General features: G+C 42.0%; 1 protein-coding gene across 1 annotated transcript; it reads left to right on the plus strand.

The window, feature by feature from the left end:
• Positions 1-267: 267 nt before the first annotated feature.
• Positions 268-21,096, plus strand: PHF2 (PHD finger protein 2; the record flags this gene model as incomplete). The annotated part of the gene is made up of 15 exons (XM_010296037.1): positions 268-382; positions 3,218-3,378; positions 5,652-5,793; positions 8,597-8,783; positions 9,353-9,515; positions 10,960-11,047; positions 11,640-11,746; positions 12,939-13,030; positions 14,325-14,414; positions 15,541-15,915; positions 16,873-16,992; positions 18,201-18,319; positions 18,979-19,157; positions 19,384-19,457; positions 20,939-21,096. Coding segments are annotated over 15 exons (2,170 nt in total), but the record flags the coding sequence as incomplete, so codon positions are not given.
• Between the last annotated feature and the right edge of the window lie 1,025 nt (positions 21,097-22,121).

Genomic DNA, 22,121 nt, shown 5'->3' on the forward strand with positions numbered 1-22,121 from the left:
CTGCGGTAGCTCTGCAGCTCAGTAATTATCCGTCTGGTTGCCCTTATGTTACAAAAAGAACACTGTTTGGTGTGCAATAGATCTTCAGGCTACAGTATAATTGTCTAATAGTGAATTGAGAGCAATATTAAAATTTGCAGTGCAGCATAGTGGGGGTTCCCTCTTCCCTGCTCGCATAAGGACAAATGAAGATTTGTCCTTCCTTCAAACATCTTAATAATTATCTTCTACTTAACGTGCAGTACTGTTCAATTCATTCTTTTTCAGTGAAAAAGAAAAGAAATTGGCATAAACACGATACTGGACAGACGACAGAGGTCAAACCTGTACAGAACGGGAGCCAAGTCTTTATAAAGGAACTTCGAAGTCGTACTTTCCCAAGGTAAGTTGTTCAGCTGCACACATGGACAGGGCTGTTGAGGTAAAGCGTATATAGCCAGTTTCCTGTGAAGCTGATGATGATCCCTGCTGAAAGCATTATATAGTCCAGAGCGGTGAAGTTTAAATGAGCGCTATTTTATTGCAGATGTCCCTTTTTTCTATTTGTGCAGCCATATTAAAATCTACTCTTGATTGAGCCCAGTTCCTGTGGATTTCCATAGAAGCTTAGTATTTGTGAAGACAAGAACAAGAATGTGTTTGCCCTTACAACGTTCGCTTGCATAAAAAACTAACCAATGTATTGCATAGAATTATCCAGTTCTCAAAAATACTAATGGTTTTGCTGAAGTCTGTCTCCATCTTGAGAAGAAGAACAATGACATCCTCAGTTGCTAGTGACAAAGGCTCTCTTACTTGGGGTAATGAATAGCACTAATTGTTAAGTGACATATTCCACACTTTATTAGGCTGCTTCACAGCCATTTGCAAGACTGATGATTTTCTTCTGGTTCTTTAATGTAGGCCTTAGCCAAGTAAATCCTTAATTATTAATGAGTAATTATTTTAGAAGAATCCTTGGAGACTGGTAAAGTGCACTTGGTAAACACAAAACTTCTTCCTTTTTATGGAGAATTTAATTTCACATTTAATTTCAGATACTGGTCCTAGGCTGGTTAAGGAAAAAGCCAAAAATACCTGTGCAAAGTGTTTGCTGCTAGATTTTTCTCTTAGCCTTTTTTTTTGTCTGTTTATACAGAGCGTTTTGACAAGTTGCAAAGCTAATTTCTCAAAAAAGTTTTAAGGCCTAGGCAGACTGATTGCAAAAGCCTCGGATGGCCTCTGAGATTGCGCTCACATATGCAAGATCGCTGAGTCATTCCCAAGTTGTAAAAAAAAGATGGACCTCCATTGTTTCTGTTTGTTTCTCACATAAATGTGCACATAAGAAAATCCTGCTGCCAAATTAATGTTTCAGAGAAAGAAGGGTCAGTAGCCAAAGGGAGTGCCCTGCAAGATTGAGGCCTCTGACATCTACGCTTGCGCCATTAGTAAAACAAAGTCTTGTTGAGAAGTTTTTCTCTTCTGAAGAAAATGAACGCAATCTGCAGACGTTCACAGAACAAAACCCAGCAGTCATCAGTCAGAATGTGATGAACGGATAAAGGGGGTCTCAGTTCAGAGACAGAAACATCATTGCTGGTTCACAGCACACAACGGTAAATTATAACCCATGGTGAGTCCCTTGGTGAGGCTCAGGTCAAAAGTAACAGCAAAGAGAGCAAAAAGGCATAAAATATAATTCACGTCATTCTGCTCCTGAACTTTTAATACCAAAATAGTGTTAGAGTAGTAATAGTAGTAGTAATAATAATTAAAGTGATGGTTCAGGTACTTTGGTGTGGGTGCCAGACTCTCCATTTTGGCACGATCATTACTAGACAGTTACAAATCATGGTTTGCTTCTTGGTCCTTAAAATCTCCAGCCTCATTCTTTGCACGTTGCTGGCCGCAATGCTCACATAAATGAGGAATGCTCCTTTTAATTAATTATTAATGGGGTGACCCAGAAATAAGCTGGGTTTCTGCAGCTTACACCTCTTTGTGTCAGGCCATCTTGTTCTCCCCAGGGTTCAAACCTCCCTCCTGGTGTATCCCCACTGAGGTGGCCTGGGGCAAAGGGTTCCCCGTGCGTGGCGGGGTCGAAGGAGGAGCCCCACAGTTAAAGGGTGTTGGGAGCTCTGCCACAGGTTGGGCTCCATGGGGCGGCAAAGGTGGAACCCTGGCCCAGGTTGCCTAGAGAGGTGGTGGATGCCCCATCTCTGGAAACATCCCAGGTCAGGCTGGACGGGGCTCTGAGCAACCTGCTCTAGTTGAAGATGACCCTGCTCAGTGCAAGGGGTTGGGCTAGATGGCCTTGAAAGGTCCCATCCCACCCAAAGATTCTACGATTCTATGAAGGCGGTGAGGCCCTACTGTGCCGGCCACCATGGCGGCGCTCGCAGCCTCGTTGCCTTTCCCGCCGGTTTTTGGTGCCGTATGAAGGCGTGAGCTGTAGTTCAGAACTGCTGCGGGAGACGGCAGTCATGTATTAGCCTTACCCGCTCGGGGAGGTAGTGCTTTTTGGGGTGAACACTCAAAGTTTTGCTGTTCCCCCCACCAGCAGTGTGGCCCCAGCCTGTCGGATGGTTTTGGGAACCTGCTTGACAAACTACACACGGTGGCAGGGTGCTTTTGGGACTGAAGGTCATTCACTTCTCACTCCGAATTCAAAGTGTTTTGCTCTTGAAAAGATCTGGAAATGAGACTTGAATTTCCCTTGAGAGCTGTTGGTGCAAACAGCTGGTCGTCTGATGGAGCTGCCCTTTCCTTAGTCCCCTTGACACCCTCCCAGCAACTTGAAAATGATTTGCAGAATATTTCCTGGCCAATTTACTTGGCTACTTAAAAATGATTTGCAGAGTATTTCCTGGACACTTTATTTGAGCTTATGTAGTGTTTTTAATCTTGCCTTCTTGAGAGTGGAACATTTAACACTAATTTCTTTAACATTGCTAACTAGAGAGGTCCCTATAGTTGAGGAAAATGGTCTTTCTCTGTAAGCTGTTATTTTAGGAGTTTCCAGTAGTTGGTGCGTGAGGCTTGAGCGAATCGATTCCGGATGACTTTAGTGTGCCCTGCGTGCTTTGACATAAATGGCTTTTTGGCTTTTTTCTTAGATGCCTGATTTGCCTATAATTGCTTAATCATAACCTTTTTATTTCAGTAGTAGAATGCAGAAGATGCCAAACTCTGCCTGGAAGCACCTTGACATTGGATCTGTGTTTGCTTTTTGCAGTGCTGAAGATATAGTCGTGAAAGTGCCAGGCAGCCAACTAACAACAGAGTATTTGGAAGAAAATGGCTTTGCAGAGCCCATCCTCGTCCCAAAGAAGGATGGCCTGGGTTTGTCCGTACCTGCGCCCACCTTCTACGTCAGTGACGTGGAAAACTACGTCGGTGGGTATCTGGGAAGCAGGTGGCATTGTATTCTTTGAAGCTCAGCTGCTTTTTAAAAAAGATATGTTATTTGTATAAAAAAATTGTAAAATGTATTGTAAAATATTGCCTATGTCTTGAGCTATGCTGACTTCAATATTTGTTTTGTAGTGGTATTTTGTAATTAGCAATTAATTCACTCTTGTTTCTTGTACTAGCTAGTAATGCCAGACTGCATTGTACTCCATAGCACTGCATTAAAAGAAACAGGCTTAGTAATATCAAGAAATTGTTTTTTCAGGCCAGATCTTAATTGATTACTGCCATCTCGCTTTGTATTGAAGGAATTACTAGACTGAGACTCGGACTCTGCAAAGGCAGTCCATTTTTTAACACTGGTGTCAGTGAGAGCTATTTTAATTGCTGCTGGTCATTCGGATTATTTTGGCATCCTCCTGGCTCTAACCTGAGCAGGGTGTTGCGCTGCATCTTCTCACGAGCCGTCATGTCATCTCACCTTGGAAGACATACCGTGGCCAGGAGCCATGGAAGCGCTTCTGAAGTCACTTTCTTATCTCCGACCCTTCTTCCTTTAGCATGTGTGATCTCCTCTTGTCCTCTCTCGCTCCGTCTGTCTCTCCTCTGTGTCACTTTCTGTCCGATTCTCCCTCTGTCCAGTCTCCTTGCAAGGCATCCTCCTTCCAGAGCCCTGACTCCAGCTCCAATGTATCCGTCCATGTTTCACGGTCCCTTTACCTCCTTATGTAGTCTGCTAACCACCGCCGCCGCCGCCCGTGCGCTCCTTACCGGGCCATTGACCTGTTCCCCAGACTGAAGGGTGCGACCACCAGCCACTGGTGTTCTTGACTGTGTCTGTTGGTCATGTGCAGTGAGATAACTATGAATAAAGGAGAATTCAAGCCCCCTGATTTCACTGTTATCTCTATCCCCTTGCTTCTACGGGAAACATATTTTCCTTGCCCATCTGCTACACTTAGCAGATTTTCTTGCATGACCTAGGTGCTCCTTATGCATCTGCTGGCTTTCTCTTAGCCTCCATCTGAAATAACCCACCCTACTGAGAGAACGGTTAGTGCAAAGCTGGAGGGAGGAACACGGGTTGTTTAATCTGGAGCTGGCACCAGATTTGAAAGTGAATGGAACAAATACGTGCTGGTGTAACCTCCGCGGGGTTAGCTCGCTTGAACAGGATTTCCCAGGCAGGGATTTATCTGGCTGTTTTGTAGTTCATTACATTGGACCTAGAATGTCTTTTAGAAACAATCTAAAGTAAGTAGCAGAGGACAAAGCACCACAACCCAGACTGCCAAATACACCATTACTGTTCTGGCATTTCATAAAAAAAGAAACTGATTTTTTTCCTCGCCTAATGTGAAAAGGGCTATGAATGAAATGCTGGCAGAGGGAAAATATGGCCAATTAAAATTGAAGGGAAGAAAGACTGGAGAGGTGCTTTTCTTGCAGAAAGGATACGAGAGTATGGTTAGAAATCAGCTCTTGTTGTAAAGAGTCTTTATAAAGCTCTGACTTTCTCCATGTGTTCTCTGGTGTGCCCAGTGTAAAGTTCCTAATTGACTGTTAGTATTAACACTGGAGATTTGTCTCCAAGAAGTAAGTACTGGCACCTTATTCTCTGTACTCTAATATGGAGGGGACGGATTTTTGATAGGTGTAATTTGGGGTAAAATAACAAAAAGCCTTTTTTTTTTTGTGGTACACCTGAAATACTATGTTAAAAAAAGGGAATTTTCCTGCAAACCTCCTCCTCAGTTGTAGATTTCATAAGCAGAAATGTAAAATGGAACATAAGAGAACTTAGGGTTTTGGAAAATCGGTTTGACAAGGTATCCTGTACAGTATTACGCTCTGCCTACAATCATGAGACTTTTACAGCATGGCTTACTCTGTGAATATATAGGTATTTGCATGTAATTTTCGCCAAGCAAATAAAACCCATAATGAAACTAATAGATTCAAAATAACATTAGTCCTTTAAAGATAAAAACTACAGAAATAATTACATCAGGGGCATGAATACAAAAGCACCATTTTATGCATACACCTTTTATGGATGCACATCTTTTTTGCATATATGTAGATGTGTATACATACATACATACATACATAAACAACAGGGAAGATAAAAGTGCTAAGAAAGTCAGAACATCAAAAGTTTAAGATGTTTCTTGAAATGTTAGCTTGCCCCCCAGCACACAATATGGGGCACGTCAGGCTGCCCTTCAATCTCTCTTTTTCAATGAATTAATTTTTAGGACCGGAGAGAAGTGTTGATGTCACTGATGTCACCAAGCAGAAAGACTGCAAGATGAAGCTCAAGGAATTTGTGGATTACTACTACAGTACAAACAGGAAAAGGGTCCTCAATGTGACCAACCTGGAGTTCTCGGACACGAGGTGAGAGCCCAGCCTGCGGCACCGGGCAGCCTCCGGGATACGTGGCAGGGTCCGGCTGGTGGAGTTGGAACAGCCCCTGCCTTCGCCACCAGTTCCCTCTTCAGGGAGTTCTGCTTTAACCTTGGCGGAGCGGCTGCTGCTTGCGCCAACTCTCCGCCACGTCGTCCCTATACAGCCGGTTCGGGCACAGCAGGGGCGTGAACGTGCTGTTTGCTGTGTGAGGAGAAGGTGCTGGGGGACTGGACGGGCCAGCGTTTGCCGTGGTAATTCATGCCTGCATACCCTCAGCATTCATGGGCCATCAGCATTCACGTACCGAACATTTTGGTACCTCTCAATTTTATTTTAACTCCAGTAGGATAGGTATAGTTAACTCAGTGCAACTGTAGACCAGAGAGTTATAACTAGAACGTGACTTGGTGCTCCAGGAGCAAATTCTCTGCCTTGTCCTGGTAGTGAATGATAACGTAGTGTGTTCCTAGTATGATCTTAGGTACTTAGATGCACCTTGATGAATACCAGTAAGACCAAAGAAAGGAGGACAGAGATGACCACAGAGGTATGATAACGCTGTATGTGGGTTTGTGGGAGAACGTGGACATAAGGGATCTTATTTTTTAATACTCTGTGTTATTTTTCTGGCGAGATGGGAATCCTGCTGGATGTAAGGCAACGACAGCCCTTCTGGCTTAAGGCAGCCTTGAAACATGGTGATCTCCTCGGAGCATTCTTTTTTAAAATGCATTGTACAGCAGTGGGCATCCTACTCACTGTTCTGAGTGCATCGTATATTGCTTACTGAAATCTTCCATTTAAAGTAGCGGAGAGTAAGTAAATAGATAAGGTGTGGCGCTCGGTGTAGTGTAACATGTCACTGGATGTCCTTGAATGAGAGCAAGTTTGAGATTATTATAATTTCGTAGTCCTGTACCATGCGTTGTAGTTTTCATTTTGATGCTTTTGCGGGTTAACCTGTAATCTGTATGAGAGCAGTTCAGAACTAGAGTGATGCTGAACTTCTCAGCGGGAAGTTGGGGGGTGTGATGGTACAGATCAGCTCTGAATTTGAGGCTGGGGTGTGTCAGTGATGCAGTGAGCCAGAGGTAAGAGTGCTGCCTGTGTGCAGTCACCAGTCCTCAACAACGGGAAGCCTACGCTTCTCCTCGTGTTTTACGTTATATGTTTTAAACATAGGGTAATTAGGCGGTGTAAATGCCTAAGAGTTCAAGTTAATGCTTTGTGCTTTGTATAGCTGTATTCATCACCTGAGCTGTGCTTTTATCCCACAAGTAGGCAGATGCGTCTATAACGTATTGAACTTCGTGCAGCTGTGCAGATCATTGGTACAGTTCTTGTGGTCCCTGTGGTAGCTGGGGCTTCTAGAAGGGAAGCGTCAGAGCAGGAAAAGATTTATACAAACGCTACTCAGAAGATGATGTCAACATAAAAATAAAGAATGGTTGTTTGGGGGAGCATTCCATTTTAGCAAGAAGACTTAAAGTAGCCTTAAAAAAGAAGGCTGATGAATAATTACAGGCTCATTTTTTTGCCTTTAGCCCTGTAGTTAGTGTTTTAGTAGTGTACACCCATTTCTGCAGAAGGCATCTCTAGTAATTACAGGCTTCAAAGACTACCAGTATCTTCAGCTGAGATTTTTTTAGTTTTCTGCCATTATCCCAGAATAACGGGAGGTCTTTTGTTCTGAAGGACTGCTGGAGCTGTCACTCATATGCTGCTAATTTAGACATTAACTAGCAAATATTTTATTTCTTAGCATAGACAGTGACACTTTAATTGAATTCACTTCTCCATCTTTCCCTGCCATTTTAAATGGAGCTATTGTTATCAGTGTTTGACAGTGAGCATAAATGACACATGGGAGCATTTAATTTTAGTTTGAAGAGCAGATGCTCTTACTGACATGGTATTTTAGAGCGTCCAACAGTGAACCTCCACCCCCTGCAAATATTAGTCCAAATTTTGGACTATTTAGTTATAAAATTTAGCACATTCTAGGATGAAACACTTTCAATACCTGTTTGTCATGCCACTACATCATCTTAGCTTGTGATTTATAGTATATGTTATATATTTAATATAAATGTAATTTGTACATTATACAAATAAATAAATAGGCACAATATGAATATATGCTGAATTTAAATAAATTAATCATTTGTATAAATTATATAAATAAATACTATATACACATTATATTTTAAATATAGTCACATTATCAACCCAAATTAGACTTTTTGCTTCTTCTGAGCTTTCAATGTAATTTAGTCAGTCTAAATAAAAAGATCACTGTGACTTTCAACATCAGATCAACTTACTTAGTCCTGAAGTATTAAGGTTATTGTTACTAGGATTTTTAATATTAAGCTTAACTTGCAAATTTTTAAGGTTTTCCAGACCGTTTACGTACGAGTGCAGACATTTCCCTTCGTCTGCTGAAGGGGGCTGGAACTGTGGCTGTGATAACAGCGCTATCGATAGCTGAGCCTGCATAGCCAGAGGCACGGACTGGAAAAATAGAAACAGCGTGTACTTGATCATAAATGCTGCTACTGAAAGAAGTCAAAGGGTCATTGCTAAGTCATCATGCTTAAAAAGCCTTAAGTCTATGTCTGTAAACAGTTCTCACAGGTTTTCTGAGTGGAGAGCAGTTCCACTGACACGTCAGGAGCTGCTTCAGATGGCCATGCAAGTATTAGAGTTGCACTCCGCCTTTTGTTGTATCGGTGTCCTTGTTGCTCTTTTTTAAAAAGGTGCATGTTTGTTTTCAATTCTCTCTGTGAAGGATGTCCAGCTTTGTAGAGCCTCCAGATATAGTTAAGAAGTTGTCCTGGGTGGAAAACTATTGGCCTGATGATGCTCTTCTGGCCAAACCAAAAGTTACCAAGTACTGCCTGATCTGCGTGAAGGACAGCTACACAGATTTCCACATAGATTCGGGAGGAGCTTCTGCGTGGTACCATGTGCTGAAGGTGAGGGGTCATGTTTTTGCGGTGTATCTCGTAACAAACTGAATTTTACATGCGAAGACCATCCTACAATTCTCTCAAAAATTCGGGTCTCGGGTTTGTTTTCCCCACAGCCCTGTTGTATCTGTAAGAACTATGCAGAGCCTTAACTGCTTTAAGTGGGTACGGTCTCGGCAGTGCCAGGGTCTGCTGAGTGGGGAAGCCACTTGGGCTGTGTGTTTTCACTGTATTAGGATTTTAATATTCGTTTAGTGCCTTCTGCACATACTTCACCTAAGACCTGAAAGGTACTACGTCCTGCTTTTGCAGGGTAATGGAATCTGGCTCTGTAAACTTTTTGCACCATCAGTCCCATGAATCTGAGCAAATGTTGTCAGCTAGTGATTTAATTATTTCAGCCATTCTGTACAAAGCTGACAAGTAAATTTTATTTCGTTGTGTTAAAATACGTAATGCTATGTATTTATTTAGATAAATATCTGTGTGCGCGCGTGCGTGTGTGCGTGAATGTGTGCCAGTGCAGCATTGCTTGGTTTGGCCGCTTGTTGCTCATTTTATATTTTCTAATTCAGGGAGAAAAGATATTTTATCTCATCAAACCAGCCTCTGCAAATATTTCTCTTTATGAACGCTGGCAATCGGCAGCAAACCACAGTGAGATGTTTTTTGCAGACCAAGTAGATAAATGTTACAAATGCACAGTTAAACAAGGACAGACACTCTTCATTCCATCAGGTGAGCAGGCTGTTGCAGGTGAGGTTTCCTGCTCGTTTTAGAGCTGCTGAAGTAGCATGTCTGAAATGCTAGAGGGATATGATTTGACCACTTTCTCTGACAAGGTATGAAGTCTAATTCTTACTAGAAGTATAATTTCATGTGCTTACCAAAACAAAAATCAGAATTGCTTTGTACCAATATTTTAGCAGCTTTTTAAAAACACAACTAGAACATTCCACTCTTGGTCTAGCTGGGTTGCAGTAACCCATGAGTCCTCTCTGTATATCCAACCATGACATTGGTGCTTTTTGCCATCTAAGAGAATTCACACTGAATTACTTGCTGACCATGACCTCCCACAAAATCCTTTTCATGGTCACTGATTCCCCGTGACACTAAGGAACTACAGGTGCCTGCACGAGTGAGTGTGCATTTATGGTTTCACCTGAGGCTGAAGACCTGGGTGTCACAGTTTTTTAGTGGTTACTTGATAGACTTGGGTTTTCATTGCAGGTTAGGGATGGTGGATTTTGTTTTTCTCAGTTCCTGGGAGGACCTTCATAAGGACAGGGACTTGATCAGCAAGTAGTGCGGAGTTATAAATGAACGCAGTTCTACTCCTGCCCCTGTCCCTCACCTTCCTCTCACCATGAACAACTATTTTCTCGTTTGCATTGCTGTTTCCACCACTCCCTGTTGCCTGTTGAAACTGTAATCTCTTTGGGAAAGGGATTTTCTCTCCCTCTGTGTGCCTTTAAACGATGCACTGCCCGCTCAATCCATACTCTGAGTCGAGGCTTCCAGGTGGCCTGAGTAAGTAACAGCACCGGTGCTTGTGTTCTGGGGGCAGCATCCTTTCTGTGTGTGAGTATATTCTTACGCAGAATGTTACACAGTCAAATTTTACTCGGACTGTAAAAAGTGGAAAGTAGGTATTTCTCTCATGGCCATCTGTGGAACAGATGGTGGAATAAACACCAAGCAATTTATAGAGATTCACTAATTTAAATAGATTTTTGTATGAAAATAAGTGCTTGGAAAACACCTGTTCCAGGCACTACAATTGAGTGAGTGTCAGGAGCTGTCACAGAGTTTGATGGTGATGTGAAAGCAGGTACCATTATGTAGCTGCTGCTGCTTTTCACAGGAACAGGAAAGTAACGGCAGTGTGAGCAGCCTGTCCCCTTTCACCGCCTGCCACTGCGGAAGGTGGTCCTGGGACTGGGAGTCAGAGGTGCGTTAGCACCTTCCGGGGCTGGGCCTCCATTGTGCAAAACAAGCCAGGGGCCAGATGCAACTTTGTTCAAAGGGTACGCGATTCTGGCGCTGCCTTGGACTGAAGAGCAGTATTGGTGTCTAGGAAATAAGTTGCTAAGTGAAGTATAAACATCATGTGGTGAATAAAGTCTTTGTTACTGCCATTCCAGTTTTTATCCTCAGGACTCTTCTCTTTCTCTTTTAGGTTGGATTTATGCAACTCTAACACCCGTAGACTGCCTGGCTTTTGCAGGCCATTTTCTACATAGCCTAAGTGTTGAAATGCAGATGAGGTAATCTCTCTTGAAAATCTAAAGTTAGGTGGAGGCTCATTTTTTAATAAATTTGCCGTCCTCTCTCCTGTTAATTAGCCTACATTTGCAGTAATGTTGATGTAGCTCTACTGGCCAATTTTGGAATGTGTACCCACGTTTGTCCCCTTCGACCGTGTTCTCCTGTGCCGAGTTATTCCAAGCCGTCTTTACACCTATTGTGTAGTGCATGGAAGGCTGTGCGAGAGGTGCTTGGGTTGATGTGGCCAACTCCTGAAGGAAGAACTGTTAAAAACTGTCAGGAGTTTTACCCTAGAACATGCCATTTGCCTTCTGGATAAGCCCCCACATGCTCAGCTGGGCTCTTTGCCCAACGTAAGACAATACAAGTAGTTCTTTACTGATACTGGACAAATAATGCAATCAAATTATCTTACATCTGTATCGCACAGTTTCTTACTAGTGTTATTTTTGGCCTGATGCCAGAATACGTGGTAGCAGCACAAAGAAACGAAGCACTGCGAAATGAACCTCGGGCCCTTATGAGCAGTGCTTGTCGCTGTGTGACATTCTTGTGACCTGTGCTTTAGGTTCATGTGGCTTTGTATTGCAGGGCGTACGAAGTAGAAAGACGATTGAAAATTGTCAGTCTGACCCAGTTTCCAAACTTCGAAACTGCGTGTTGGTATATGGGAAAGCATCTACTAGAGACATTCAAAGGTAAAACTGCATTTCTTTGCCTGCCTTAATTGCTTAGCTTCAGGGGCCTGAAAATAGTTACTCTTAATTTCTGCTGATGTGTCATGTGGGAGATGGACGGGTGGCCAAAATCAGTCTTGTTAGTATTTGAAAACTACTTTTAACATACCCGCAGAACATGCTGGTCTTTGTCCAGCTCTCCCCTTAATATCCTGCTGTCTCGCTCTAGGAAGGACTTTAACTGTCCCTCTTACCTGTGCCTAAGGAAGGTTTCATCTTCTTTATAAAATGCCTTTAAGTTGCCTCAGAGGCAAATAATGTTGTAACATTTTTTGTAGTTTTCAGTTGTCTGTCAAGTCTGGATTTGTGCCCTGTTTTAACCTAATGAAGTACCTGCTCTGTCATCCCAAGGCACAGAGTAGCACTCCCATCATTCTGCTGGTCCCAGCTGAAGTACGTGGGCAGGTCACATATACACAGGAACATCAGAGGTGTGGCCAGCAGGAGCACTAAGAATTAAAGCAAAGTTTTCTTTGACATTCAAAACGTTCCCAGTCAGATTCCTTCAGAGTTGATCCAAACATCCATGCTTGTATGTTCTTTACAGATTCGGTCTCACTTTGCTCTTTGCCCCTATTTCTCTTATTACAGAACAGTGTCTAGAGACACCCACCAGATCCTTTTATAATGAGAAAAATGTGTCTAATTAATAAGCAAGGTGAGGAGTCCCTCCGAGTGTTGCCTGGAAGGGGCCACCTTGTGACCAACTCTGAACAAAAACTGGAATGAGGGGAGAAGTTTAGGCAAGCTTGTACTCATGCAGAAGTCAAATGCTTTGCCCAGTATGACCTTTGTTTCCACATATTGGTACTTGCTTTTTCAGTCAGAATGAAAGAAACGCTGACGGTACCTTTTTATTCCCACAGCCTAGGATGTATGAACATGGAAGCTAGCTTGAGTATGGGACCAAGAAAGGAACCGGAAGGATTGCCAGTATAGACATAACTTACAGGAGCACAGTGTAGGAAGGCTGAGTTGGATTTATGACACAGTAAATATACTCCTTATTACCATCAAGTTATAATAGGGATTCATTTGTAGTGACCAACTTTCAGAGTTAACTTTCACAGTTAGACTTCTTAAAATTAAAGACGTTATGTAAAACAACTTTAGCTAGCCGTGTTTGAATGGCATTGTTTTTTCCTCTACCTAGGTTTGCATAAAGCCGGGCAACAACCTCCTGCTCATTTACTCCAAGGAGCAAAAATTCTCAATGGTGCTTTCAGGTCGTGGACTAAAAAACAGGTAGGAGAGGAGGAAGCCTGTTTTTATACTGTGTGTGTCTCAGCCTTGTCAGTCACTGGAACAGAGAGCAAATGTCAGAACAAATAATATCTCCGTAGCAAAACAGCTAATTCAGAAATCCCAATGAGAAGGGACTGGGAGAGCGGGGAAGGAGGGCGATAACTGGGATTTCATAGTGCCACATGAGGAGTCAGCAGAAGAAAAGGTACCGCCGGGGTTTTTAAAAAGTCAGTTCTGCACACGACCAAGAGGATACTGAAGGAATGTTCCCCCCGACTCAGAGCATTTTCATGTGCCAAATTAATTAAGCAGAGGTCACATATGCGAGGGAGGCCTAGAACAACGCCTGCATTTTTGTGTGCGCAAGGTGCCCAGTTCCTGCAAATCAACACGTTAGTTGGGCCAGGAAATACATACTGGTTGGAGAGAAGGCTTAAAGGGATTTGCAGCCTGGATTTCCTGCTTCGGTCATTTCAGGAGTGTAACTCTTGCGTGTGTTGCTCCTAGAGCTTTGGGGAATTTGCTGCAGCAGACAGGCCATTCAATCACAAAAGGTGAGCAGGGGAACTAGCAGCTTCAGGATTTTCAGACATTTTAAGAAGGGATAAGCAGCTGAGTACACAGTGTTGCATACACAGTTAGGTCAGTTAGGTGACTGTCCCAGATTTAAATGTCGACGGGGACTTGGCTGCTCCCTACTGCAAAAAGCCGGGGCTTGAGCCTGAATTCAGAATTGCTCCCTGGATTCCTGTAGAAGGCCTGGCTGGTGTGGAAGCTCTCGTCTCCATCACACCCTGTTTATTTTTCCACTTGCCATGCAGATGAGAAGTAGTGAGTCAAAAGAAGTGAGACTGTGTCGGCATTCAAAGTTGAACTTTGAATATTATAACATGGCATGTGGACGCAAATGTTGTTAGTCCCGTCAGGGAGCTCCCACCCCACTCTGCTGACAACGTGTATGCCTTTATACTCACTGAAGACACCAGCCTAAGACAGTCCCTCCTTGTAGTTGTAGAAAAGGAATTTCTCACAGCGTCTCATATAAGGGGGTGAGCAAAGAGACATTACAGGTGTGAAAATGCAATAATAATCTGAAAAAGAGTGTTGACTTTGTTGTTCTCTCAGGACAACTGTTTACAATAACATCCAGAAGGGGAAAGAATTGTATTTTTTCCTTATTTGGACTACTGATGCAGTCAGTATTGATTTCAGTACATAGGAAAAATAAGGTTTTTTACATATTTTTGCAAAAAGACATGCACAGAAACAGCAGTCTGGCTTTGTTCTGTTTTAGGCTTTAGCAGAGCATGAAGATGAACTACCAGAAAACTTCAAACCAGCACAACTTATTAAGGACCTTGCCAAAGAAATAAGATTAAGTGAGGTTTGTGCTCTTCTCATAACATTAACTAAATTGTGGGTCTTTTAATAGTCTAGGCTATAAAATGGATGACTTGAAATAACTGAATCTTTTTTGCCATGCTCTTCATTGAAAGAATTCATGTGAGGTTTCAGAGTAGGGGGACTGCTCAGGATTCTTGTCTGTGGCTGACTCACCCCATATTCTGGGCTCCTGTTGGCTTTCTCCTCAGCTTTATGCTGTGTCTGCCTGTCCTACATCCTTCCTCCTCCGCCTTCTAGCTGGACTGGCCGCACTCCCCTCTCCATCCTTATCTTCTCTTTCACTTTAGCTATGCCCTACCCAAAAACATAGAACTCAGAGAACGCTGTTGCCATCCCGTGATCATGCTCCCTATGTACTATCTCCTTTTCCTTATCGGTCTTGTCTATGACAATGTCTGAGCTTGGAATTATTCTTCTGCACATTGTACATCCCCATTGGTTGGCTTCTAGGCAGAGTTACTAAAGCAAATGTGATAATAATTATATCCTTCCCATCCCAAAAAAGGAGGTTGCATGGGAGGTGCAATCCATTAAGTCTGGTATCATATTCTACTCAGTGGAGATGTGTGACAGTGCAAGGTGACAATAGCTAGTTCAGTTGTTTTAATAAGACATTGTGTTACATTCCACTCCTTTCCTAACTATATCCAAAGACCTCAAAATTGAAATCTGTCTTGTCCTTTTATCCTCTGATGTAGAATGCAAGTTTTCCTGATTGTCAGAATGGCCAGTTAAGCAGAAAATAATTTCTTTTTAATTAGTCAGACAGTGTTAGTTTTAATTGGGCAACTATTTTGCTGCTTACTTTTCCTGAGGGTGACAGATGATTCTGCTACATTTCTCACATCTGAATTAAATGGAAATGGTTTGTGCTCGAGCTGATTAGCATTTTAAACAAAAGACCATTCATTTTATACATTTGTTTGTATGGGCAGTCCCTTTAACAGTCCCACCTGATGATATAACCTGGTGAGAGTTACGTTCTTTAGGAAGCCACTGGAGGTTCTCCAGGCCAAACTTGTGCTTGAGCAGCGTGGGGGCAGGAATTAGTGGTGAGCAGTGCGTTACTGTGGCATGTGATGTGGGCATTTTGTGCTAAACTACAGAATGCTTCGAAAGCCAGCAAAGCAGACGTGAGTGCCAACACAACTGCCGAGGAGATCTGTCCTGTGGAGAAGGAGGAGGCACCATCACCCATCGTCCAAGTGACGCCTCCACCCCCACCTGTAGAAAAGCTCCCTAAAAAAAAGACTCCCAAAACTGTGAAAACCCCCAAACAACTCAAGCCATCCAAACCCCCCAAACCTCCCAAGCCACCCAAACCCCCTAAACCTCCCAAAACACCAAAAGTTAAGGGAGAAGGAAAAAAGAAAGGAAAGAAGGCAAAAGAGAGTCCACCGCCAGCCATCCCGAATCTCGACTTGCTGGAGGCACACACAAAGGAGGCTTTGACGAAGATCGAGACGCCAAAGAAGGGAAAGGTGGGTCATATTTTAACCTCTCCCTGTTCTCTTGCCACAATAGGGCTAATACCACTCCCTTGGTCTCATGAAAAAGATCATTTAAGCAACGCAGTGTAAAACCTTGTCTCCACTGAAACAAATGAAAGTTTTGTAAAGCTTATCACCCTTTTTTTACCTGGCTGTTCAATTTGATTTGACTGTTTGCTTGGTTATTCATTTGATATTTTGATTATTCATTTGAGCCTCCAAGAAACCTATTGATTCAAGCTGAGTCTGGCAGACTACAGCCAGTTCCCTGCCAAAACTGAGGCAGGATGAAAATTAAAAGACATTTTTTAATGGCTCTTTTTTTTGTTCCTTGAACTATTATATTCTTATTGCAAGTGTTATGAGCACTCTTGTGTGCATTTCCAATTGGTTATCAAAGATGAAGGAACTCATTTCTAAAGCATCTTATTTGCATGAGATTTTGCTCTAGAATGAGTGAATGAAGATGAAACTACGGTTTGCTTCCATTTTTGCCCATGTAGGACAAGTTTCATTTTGATGGTCTTTAATTCGACGTGAATTTTGCTGCTGACTTCAGTAGAGGCCAGGATTTCACTGAGGCACTGACAGACTAATGTACTGTACACTGTTCGTTAGGATGTATCCATAAGTCTTTTCTAAAATGCTTCTGAATTTCCTAGAAGTTTGTATGCAGTTTGCAAAACCTGTCCACAAAGCAACAGGCTGGGAGATTAGTATGTTTTTACAGTAATCTTGTATGCTGGTATATCAAGGAGAAATGCAGCTAGTCTCCTGCATTCTCTGAAACAGCAATCTTTGATTGAATCTCACATTTGGGTTCAAAAAGAATGAATGAGAAGAGGAGTTTTCAAAAATATATGATGTTATATTCCAGATGAAAAATGTGTTTCTGTAATATTCTGGCACTCCGTCCTTATTAAGAGTACATGCTGACTTTTTCCCCAGGCTGCAAAGAATGTTTTAAGTGTTCCCAATAAAGAAGCTGCTAGCAAGCAGAATGAGGTGGAGAAATTTGAAGTTCGAGAGCAAAATAAAAGCAAAACAGAAGCCAAATGGAAATATAAGGTAATGTCTCCTGTTAAATTCTGCCGCTGATTCTGCCACATAGGGATAAGTCAAGGGTGGAGAAATGTTCATAGGTCTACCTACACAGAGAGTACAAGGCACAAATTTTCACTTCCCAAAGAAAAAATTTTGAGCAGAAAATAACCAAGTAGTCACTGATAAGTGGGAGGGAGCATATTCTTCAAAAGCGTATGCCAAACGCTGTTAATAGTGAGGCTTTTCAGCGCTGATCTCTTTTGTGATTCTTACTTTAACATAGTCATACTACTTTAAGTCGGAGTAGTTCCACAGAAATCAACAACTAATGATGGCATAAAAGTAAAGTTAATAAAATCTGAATTATGCCACGTGAATTAAAAGCTTGCCTTCCTGGAGGGCTAAGATAAGGTAAAGTAAAATCCATTCATAAATTAATTCATGTTTTCTTCAGGTACCATTTAAAACAACGTGACACTAGGCTTTCTCAGAAATAGCTGTCTGAATTTTGCCTGCTTTGTGAACTTCTAATGACAAGGGTGCAGACAAATTCCCCAAAACAAAACAAAAGTACATGATTTTTCATATGTGGAAACGGCTAAGAGTCATGAATCATTAACATTAGAGCCATCTAATTTTTTTGTGTTAAAGTCACCGTTAATGTAATTAGATCAATATGTACCAATTAATTCCTCAGCCAGTACAGCTTAGGAGAGTATTAAGGCAATGCTTAAAAAATAATCGGAGGCTTCCTTTGCACTGAATGACTTTGATATTAAATTATTAAATTCATAATTCAAGCTCTTTTGAAGGTGTGAAAGAAGCAAGTGGAGCCTGGGAATAAAATGCAGTCGTATTTGCGAGGTTACAGGCACTGTGCTAGATTCTGTCCTTACCCACACAGGTGTGCTCAGCCTGTGCTCTGATTCATGAAATGCATTTAGTATTTTACATCAGTCTGTACCAGTTTAAGAAAGCAGTATTTAAATTTGACTTCTTTCTGGCAGACATTGCTTAAACTGGTGGTGAAGTGCTTCTTGAATGGGGACAAGTCCCTGAACTAAAACCTGTGTAGTCTAAGGAAGAGTATAATCCTCTATTACCACATTTGGGGGAACATACTTTTCTCTGTGTATAGGTCAGTGGATTCTCTGAGGTTACCTAGGGATCTGAAACATCAACAACTCATTCAACTATTTTTCTTGTTTTGTTTTGTGTCTTTTGCCTTTCAGAACAGTAAACCTGATTCACTTCTAAAAATGGAAGAGGAACACAAATCGGAAAAGACACCTTTATCAGGAAATAAGGACAACAAATTTACATTCTCTTTCTCTAATAAAAAGTTGCTTGGGTAAGTAAAAAATATGACAATACACATCAATTAAAAAAAGCAGATTCAAAAGTCTTGTCATTATTTATGGGTTTTTATACAAGAAAGTGAAAATCTGCTTTTCTGGTCAATATAGAAAACACACAACAAGTTCTTCGCTCTACAACTTGATTTTACCTAGAGCCCAGCATAGCTGGCCATAACAGCAACGACCTGTCTTTGAGGCTGGTAGTTTGCTTGAGAATAGATTCTTCAGTATTCAGGCAGTGTCTCATGTTTTGGCACTTCAGGTTCTTACTAGCTGAGTGATACTAAGTGGTTTTTGTACAGACCGCACTCAGGGTACTTTTTAAAGAAACTGTTGAATGAACTCTGCATACCAAAATTCCATGCCACGTGTGCATTATGTATATCATGATAGGCCTCACTGAGACAGCTTTAAGTAATATAATGCTTATTTGAAGCCAGCCAAGGCTACTCAAGTTGGCATCATATTTTTGAGATATAAATTGTAGGTACAGAAATGTGTTTGTAAAATTATTTGAATTGCTGTGGCACCTCTGAAAGTGTTCAAGTTGACTGAGAATTCTACATAAAGATACTCGTCGTCTTCCTGTCTGTCAATTCACAAAATGTTTTCCAATCAGAGTACAGTTACCGATTTGTAATTTTTTTTTCAGTTCAAAGGGAGTCAAAACCCAGCTGAATACTAGTGTGTTTGGGTCACTGCAGAATTTTAAAGAAGATAAAGCAAAACCTGTGCGAGACGAATATGAATATGTGTCAGATGATGGTGAACTAAAAATTGATGAGTTTCCAATCAGAAGGAAGAAAAACACTACAAAAAGAGAACTGCCCTGTAAGAATATTTCCTGTTTTGTCTGTAACTGCACAACAAAGACTTATTTGTTGATTGGCCAAAATTATGCTTTAAGATCTATGTGATTTATAATAAAGACAGACATGTCTTAACTGTCAGTCCAGTATAAGTGGATTTGAATTGCTTTAGAAGTTGTGGCTTAGGAGTGCTATCTTTTGAAGGGAAAAGAACCATGATTTTGTTTTTCTTTTTTTTTTTAATTCAGTTTTATCAGATAAAAAAGACACTCTGCAGCACACTCCTGTTAAGAAGCCAAAGGTGGAGTCGGTATCATACAAGGTATGGTTATTATTGTACCTATCACAAGCAAGCAGGGGTTTTCCTTCGTACCTGGCTTGATGTTACATTGCTGGCAGGCACAGGGGTCTGTCCCAAGCTGTGCGCCCCACCTGTCTGTCCCCCCTTTTCCACCTGCTTTGAACACTGGTCGTTAAAATTCCATGTTTATGTTTGACAGATGAAACTCAGAGTAATGCTGATACAATTGAACTCATGTCACTTGGTGTTTCGCATGACTAGAAGCCCTTAGTACCTATTATGTAGCAATTAAAGGTTTTGTTTGTTGTCACTGAGCAGCGTCACCCTCTGACCATTATGGGCTCTACATCTACAATGCCCTTGACTCAGCATGGTACTTCAGCATGTCCCTAACTTGAGGCAGTGTCAATGTGCCTGTTGATAGCTCACCTTCAGGCAGCTGAACAGCACAGGCGTAAGTTTGCTCTGTGTTAGCAGTGAAGGTCGATGCTGGAAATAAAATTACATGAAATGACATTAAAATTAAATGTTTTGCCCAACTGTGATTAATAAAAATTCATATTACAATGTCTAGAAAATACAGGAAAAGCAAAATAGCTTGTTAACACAGAACTGTAGGTGACTGAAATGTTTAGCCCTAAGAACTAAGAATCCTTTTCATCCAAGTTTGGCACAGGGATATTCAAGAGCAAGTGCAGATCTCCTTGCCTCAGTCAGCAGTTGATGTCTGGAGACCAGTGCACAGGGAACAGGGAGAAACCCGCTGGTGCCTCACTGTGCAGAAGCTTAAGGAGGAAGGCCAGTTCCTGGAGAGAGCAGTAACTGGCAGTCTCAGCAATAAAGGCTGGGACTTTAGAGGCTTGAGAGCAGGGCAGGAAAGGGGAAAAATGTTGTTCTATTATATGCTAGGCTATAGTGCATAGAGGTACCAGCCCCAGAAAGGTATAGATGCAAGTAGTTTCCTTCGGTGGCCTGTGATGCCACTGTTTATGCGTGTCTGTCCCACTCCTCTGTCAGACCTTCCTGTTCTCTTGCAGAAGGGGTGGCAGAGCAGGGCTGTCCCTGTCTCTGAAGCAGCTACGTTAATAGTCTTGCAAGATACAGACCTGTGCCCTGATGCTGGTCTGGGCTGGCAGAGATAGGGCCACACATTCGCTTCTTTTGCTACATGGGTCATGGTCTCAAGAGCAGGAGAAGGCAACATAGCACCTGGAAACACCACTCCTACAGCAGTTTGATGCCATGCACAGGATCAGATCTCAAAGCTGGTTCTCCAGAGTTGGAAGGGGAAGGAAAAACCTACCATGCCTACTGGCTGCAAGAAAACGGGTATTTACTGTGTACATGGTTTGGTTTTGGGTTTTTAATTCCTTTAATGAAAGCAAATGATGAATGCTTAGCCCTGTGTCTTTGGAGGAGCAGCAGACTGCAAAAATTATTGTGTTGTTCTTGTTGACTTAGTAAGCTTCTGGGTTTTTTGAGCCATTTCCTTGTTTTTGCAGAGTGATGACTCATCAGATGAAGATTTGCTTCACATTGACACAGAGGCAAAGCCAGGGCGCAATTCCAAAGTAAAGAAAGAGAGTGGAAGTTCGGCAGGAATTCTTGATCTTTTGCAGGCAAGCAAGGAAGTTGGGGGTTTAGAGTATAACACCAACAGGTATGCACCAAGGGATGTTTTTTCCTCTTACCCATAAACAAAAATTGTTCTTTTGTGGTTGTGTGTGTGAGTGAGAGAATGAATTTTGCAGCTCAGTCACTGCTTTTTCTCCAGTAAGCAAATTCTTCCTTTAGCCTGTGATCTGGAGGAAGAGGTGGGAAAGTGTGTGGAAGGATTTTGGTGGTATAATTTAAACAAATAGAGGCATTTCACATCTGTAAATGCTGAATTTTAGCACTAATACTATAATACATGAATCAAAAGGAAGAGAAAGCTCAGTGAATGCAGCTTGAGGGCATGAATAATGTTTTTTAATGTAGTAATAATGTAATAAAGTAATCTAAATGACCAACATTCCTTCCCTAAGGCATTGTAAGGTGCCGTGCAGTTCCCTGAATATTGAATGTTTGAAAGAAGAAAATAGGAAACCATCTATGCTCCTGCACACCCCGGTCATTATTCTTGTCCCCACCACAACACATGGCTTGGAAAAAAACAAACTCTTTCATGGGTACTTCTGTACATAAAATGGATGTGCTTGCTTGGGCTTGGTTGTGTTTCATACGGGACCACTGTAGGTGGACACTGAAGCTGACACTGGATATTTTGGAGTATCGTTAATAAGGTACAGCACTAGATCTTTTAGTAATCCAAACAATGAGCAGTGAAAACAAGTGCAAAATCGGGAAATACGGTTCCCAGACTCAAATGCTGCAGTTCAGGACTGTCTGGAACAAGGGTTTTGTTTGGGCCCATCTCAAAACAAATGTATGGGTTAACTACCCGTACTTGGACTCTCAGGCCAAGTCTGATCTTAAACTACTGACACAGCAATGAGGTAATAGAAGTATTCATCTTGTTTCAAAAGAAGCTAGTGAGGCTCTTCGCATGTGGAAATGTCTTGCTTAACTCAGACCTTAGGAACAAATCCCGGGAAGGGGTTTTGGGAACATCAGCTGGGTTTGTGGCTTCCATGAACAGAATGGCACTGCAGACATGAGTTCATGAAAGGCAGGTCCTGCTTG

The sequence above is a fragment of the Phaethon lepturus genome, unplaced genomic scaffold, assembly GCF_000687285.1.
Source record: "Phaethon lepturus isolate BGI_N335 unplaced genomic scaffold, ASM68728v1 scaffold45001, whole genome shotgun sequence".
Lineage (NCBI taxonomy): Eukaryota > Metazoa > Chordata > Aves > Phaethontiformes > Phaethontidae > Phaethon > Phaethon lepturus.